This window comes from Sinocyclocheilus rhinocerous, unplaced genomic scaffold (genome assembly GCF_001515625.1).
Source record: "Sinocyclocheilus rhinocerous isolate Xijiao unplaced genomic scaffold, SAMN03320098_v1.1 scaffold48, whole genome shotgun sequence".
NCBI classification, from domain to species: Eukaryota; Metazoa; Chordata; class Actinopteri; order Cypriniformes; family Cyprinidae; genus Sinocyclocheilus; species Sinocyclocheilus rhinocerous.
Window position 1 is genome coordinate 243,844 of NW_015635971.1, and position 5,605 is coordinate 249,448.

A 5,605-nucleotide genomic window follows, 5' to 3' on the forward strand; every position below is an offset into this window, starting at 1 on the left:
AGCAGTCACTGAGCTAGCACATAGATATCCTCAGATAGCAATGTATCTAGGAAGGGGCTACCAAAAGGGTGACCAACTGAGACTACCCAGACCACAGAAAGTGGGCTGTCTACTTACAACCCAAGGAGGGGAGACAGCACTGTCTAGGTAAGGGCTCAAGGAGACTGCTACTTAAAACCCTAAGCAGGGGAGCAATCAATCACTGAGCCTCAGATAGCTAGGCTCTAGGAAAGGGGAACAGCTAGCACATAGCTATCCTCAGATAGCTATGTTTCCAGGAGAGGGCTCACCGCAACTTGCCAGTTAAAACACAGCTAGCCTCAGATAGCTATATTAAGTAAGCCCGCCCTGCCTTAACAATGGCTGGAATATAACCACCCTCAGATGACTATACGAAGGAGGTCCCCAATCAGTGTCAGTCCCACAGTAGGCTAGCGAAGCACTGTGTTATCGACCAGGAGCTCACAGGAGGGAGATCCGGACCATCAGTAAATGATTCACTAAAGTGCAAACACATAAACATCATTAGTCCAAGATCAAAGCCTGATGTAAGCAGTGACCATAACACTAGAGGCCTGGACACAGCTATCCTCGAATAGCAATTCCCTCAGATAAGGCTGAAGTTTGCCCAGACCACGGAGTGGGCCATCTACTTAAGACCCAGAAGGGGAGACAGCACAGTCTAGGCAAGGGGCTCAAGGAGACCACTACTTAAAAACCCCAAAAGGGGAGCAGTCTCCGAGCTGGAACACAGCTATCCTCGAATAGCAGATTCCTAGACAAGACTTCAACGCTTACTTGAGAGAGCTTGTGCCAAGGGGGAGCCCAACCTAGTTATAGAAGCCAGGCTAGAACATAGCTGCCCTCAGACCGCCATATTCCAGAGCAAAGTAAGCTTGAGCTGGAGCATAACCATCCACAGACAGCTACACTCTGAGCAGAGGCTGTTCACTTAAAGCCCTGAAGAGAGGGGAGCATTCTACTCAGCCCAAACTTACTAAGCGGGATTCAGAGGGACCGCCCACTTAAATATACCCAGAAGCCTGGGGAGGCAGCCCATACCTAAACCAATCCGGCCCAACACAGGAAGGAACATTTCCCATAACCACTCTATGTGCTAAAACACCCTGGGAGAGAAAGCTCACAAGCATCTCTCCACAGAGTATTTAAATATCCACACCCAGCGAGACTCTCCACACACAATAACATGCATATTAGAGAGGCACGGCCGAGCTGAATATAGCTCCACCCGTGATCTCGCAAGATCAGGGCTGAAACGACTCTGTGCTCACACTTCATCGTCATAACAACCCAAATGCTTTCTGCGGCATCTGACAACCCGTTAGGAGAGGGTGTGCGGATCCCGCAGATCAAAGCAATAACCGCGAGTTGAGATAAACAAACGCTTTGCCCTGCATCCCTCGGGAATAGGAACAAACGCGAGCGGAGCCCAGACATCGTGACTCATCACAATGAGCGCGTAACACCGAACGCGCGTGCTCTTCGCCGAGACAAATGCAAAAGTGGAATATGCCCTCGAGTGTTAGAATCCAAACACGGAGGCTCACACTCCTTAAAGCGCTGCTCGACTCAATATAGCATTATCCACGGGATCGAAAACTCTTAAAAAGAGCGTCTGAAACCCACGAACCCCTCAATCCAAGTCTTCGCTGTGCCTCGGCAGCAGCGGGACCTGAACCGCTTGTCATTCATCTCTCGAGAAGAGGGGTAAACGCGAACGGAGCTTTCTCATTGAAAACACTCACAATGAGTGCATTCAGAGCCCTCAAGCACCGAATGCACAAGTCCCTGACCAAGACACATGACGCATAGACCTTTTATGCTTCCGGGTTGACGTCACGGGCCACGTGGACCAATAGGATTGGCATTGTTTCACACGTGCTTCAGACACCGACGCATGCTGGCAGCATTCCCCATTGTGTCCACTAGAGGACGCAGCGTGGAGTTCCCTAGAAGGGGAACCAATGTTTTGGTAGCTTATACCCAGCTAACAAAAAATGCTCTGCTAACAGTTCCATTTAAGTTCTTAAAATGTTATACAAACTTTAAGGGAACATTGAATTTGATCATTTTGCAACTATATATATATATACAGTGGGTACGGAAAGTATTCAGACCCCCTTAAATTTTTCACTCTTTGTTATATTGCAGCCATTTGCTAAAATCATTTAAGTAAATTTTTTTTCCTCATTAATGTACACACAGCACCCCATATTGACAGAAAAACACAGAATTGTTGACATCTTTGCAGATTTATTAAAAAAGAAAAACGGAAATATCACATGGTCCTAAGTATTCAGACCCTTTGCGCAGTATTTAGTAGAAAACTATATATATATATATATATATATATATATGCAGGATAATTTATTTAAATTGTATAAGTATTAAAACTGAAATGCGCATGCTAAACCACATGCTATAACAACTGCTACTGCAATCTTAAAATCAATTGTATTTATTTATTTATTTGCAATTCTGAAACAAGTAGTAATGAATGATTAAAAAACGTTAGACAAACGTCCAACTAAAACATTTCAGAAAAAAGTTCCATGTATGATGTATAAACAATGTTTGCTGACGTTTTGAGAATATCATTAAAAATCAAATAGCTTTGAATAGACATTTTATTAACATTCTTAGAAGAATATTTGTTCCTAACTTTGGGAGAACCTTGCCAGAACATTATCCAAAGTTCTGAGAACATTCCCTGTTAGCTGGGAAGGAGTTACACTGACAGGAAACAAGTTAATCATATGACAGTTTCACCAAAGAGGTGCCCTTGTACAAAAGGGGAAAAATGCAATAGTAACCTCAGAAAACATAATTCATCATGATAACTAAAACGACAAAAAAATGTAATATAAAATTAGCTAATAGTTTATTCAAATTATTAAAGTTGTAATTTTAAGGGTGGACTGTGCTTGAACTCAATTTGCCTAATACTTTTTTTTAATGCTTTATTTGAACCTTCAGTTTACACTATACAACAAAATTAGAACACAATAATTAAAAATAATAGCAATAGAGAGAAAGAAAGAAAACATGAACAACCAATAGGAACATAATAAATAGTAAAGGAAAAAAGAAAGAAGAGGACATTATACAGAATAATTAAAAGTAAACATTAAATACAGTAGAAAATTGTGTAGGCTGTGCAAATTGTACATGTTCTGAGTGCTTTCTTGTTAAGTGAAACTGAAATCGAAAGTAAATCATTTTTTATCTCTTGTAAAAATACTACAAAAACAGGTTTACAATTCGAAAATTTACATGTGTGAATATATAATCATAAGAAGAATAAGATGATAATTAAGTTTATTTCAAAACAGGCATTGGGATCCGCTTCAATAAAATAAAATAAAAATTGTAAATTTGGGATTCATTGAAAAGTCTTGTAAGACAGTATTCGAGATAAACAAACTAAAATCTTTCCAGAGCTGATAAGTAAAACTACATGACAAAAACAAATGAAGAAGAGTGTCATTCTGGCAAAAGGAACATTTTGTGTCAAAATCAGATCCAAATTTTTTCTTCAGAAAGTTTTTGACAGAGTAAATGTTATGGAGTAATTTAAAAGATATTTATTTTACTTTATTAGAAAGGAAAAACGTTTGCTGCATGGACCATCAATTTGCCTAATAATACTTTATCACATAGTTTCGAAACATGACGTGTTCTACGGAACAGGCTTGGCTCATGAATATTAACATAGTCACGCGTCCAGTCAAAACATTTGCCTTTCAGCAAATCAACTAGGCCTGCTTGGCGAACGTCACGTTACTAATTAATATTCATAAGCCACGCTGTCGCCATTTTAGGTGCAGTTCTCAGATGCAACCTCTAGATGTCACCGCTACATTAAACAAGAGCTTCTCATTCCCAATTCATTCCGTGCTACAGCGATCTGTGTTACACACTCTAAACCGGTAGGTGGCAGCGACTCTGAATCCCATGAAAAAAGAAGTGAAAGTGCAACAGATAAGAGTGAAGGAAAACATGTCTTATTCCGAGGCTGTTAAAAGATCTGAAAGAGAAAAGGAGAGTCAGAAGAGGGAATATATGAATAGGGGGACAAGAGAAGTCCAACAAGAGCAGAACTCAAAGAAGAAGAAGAAGAAGACTCTGAATCCCACGTGTATCCAGTCAGAGGAAGGCTGGGCTGTGTTTGATAACAGGAAATAAGAAAGCTTCACCCCGACAGATGAGAGTTACTCTAGAGAAGAGCTCTGGAGTCAGAGGAGCGATGACTCTACCTGGGAGAAAACAGATTTTCTGTCTTTTATGGGCCATCATTTTATTATCACAGTGGGTAAGTGTGGCGATTATTCGGTATTGGGACTGTAACTAAGTTAGTTAGTGTATGTATCTCTTCGTAGCCTAGCACAAACCACGGCGGTAAAGTTAGTTTGACGTTTGACATTCATTAGACGTTCGTTTTTTTTGCCAATTAAACTCTTTGCGGCTTTTATGTTTTGAGCCCAAACTAACTCAGATGAATGTCTAATGAATGTCAAACGTCAAACTAACTTTACCGCCGTGCACAAACTTCATCCAGCCTGACAAGTTTTAACAGTTGACAGATCACGTTTGTTCAAATCCCAAAAGCGATGATGTGTATTTTTGAAGTCAAAAGGCTTGGCTTTAAAAGCATGTCATGTATCTCTTTGTCGTTCTAAGAGTGTAACAGGCTCTTTTCTACTTGATAAACTACAGTCGAAGGTTATGGGACAGAGGAAATATGATTTGCTACATCATGTGTATCATCTTGTCAGTCTTTGCGGATTGCAAGATCAGCTTTTAGCAGACTAGAACTGCTGTTGTAGTGTTTTTAAAGGATGAAAGAGTGCTTTCTGTTAAGATGCTTCGCGTTAGGATGAGTAGCTAATGCAAATATGCCTTTGCATTGCTACACCCTGGATCATAGCCGCGGGAACGTATTTTGAGCAGGGGGGAGTTCAAGTTTTCCCAGGAGCGAAGTTATAAGTGTGCAATACACAGGCTTTGTCCTGTAGTCGGTGTTACAAGAAATATAAAAAAAAATAAAATCAATTTAGTTCAGCTGGACATGGGACGCTACAGTTCTGAGGCGACGCGCGTCTGTTCCAAGCAGCTCGGAGCCGCAGGAGTCACGTGACGAGAGTGAAGCGAAATGACTGGTGGGGGATCAAAAAGCGCACGAGAACTTTTGATCAAAGCAGCTCCGCTCATGAACGCTTCTTTATCAGATCAAATGAAAATGCCATCGAAACTTTTCTGAAGACAGTCGGTTCCCTTCACAGATACATTTATATAAAACACCCGCGACATTTTTTGATTTTGAAACGTGCAGTGCTCATGTTTATTCAATGAAGTCAAACGCCACAAATAAATCAATGTATGGGAAACACTGGTAATGTATATCGTAATATCGGAAATGTGTTTTAAAATCATATCACCGTTATTGAAAAAAATTATATCGCGATACATATTGATATTGAATTAATGTCCAGCCCTATGCTGAGGTAAATGGACTCTCTCGCTCTTTCTCGGTTTCTTTGTAGTGGCTGTAGACATGCTCGTTAATTCTTAATTTGGGTACAGA

At 40.6% G+C, this 5,605-nt stretch overlaps 1 protein-coding gene across 1 annotated transcript in view; it reads left to right on the top strand.

Annotated features, from left to right (window-relative positions):
• The first annotated feature begins 4,177 nt into the window (after window positions 1-4,177).
• Window positions 4,178-5,605, top strand: part of LOC107747515 (Niemann-Pick C1 protein-like) — a 38,154-nt gene continuing 36,726 nt past the window's right edge. The window contains exon 1 of the mRNA XM_016562056.1: window positions 4,178-4,333. Coding sequence (XP_016417542.1) covers window positions 4,226-4,333 — 108 coding nt within the window. The 5' untranslated portion in view covers window positions 4,178-4,225. The remainder of the gene's footprint in view (window positions 4,334-5,605) is intronic.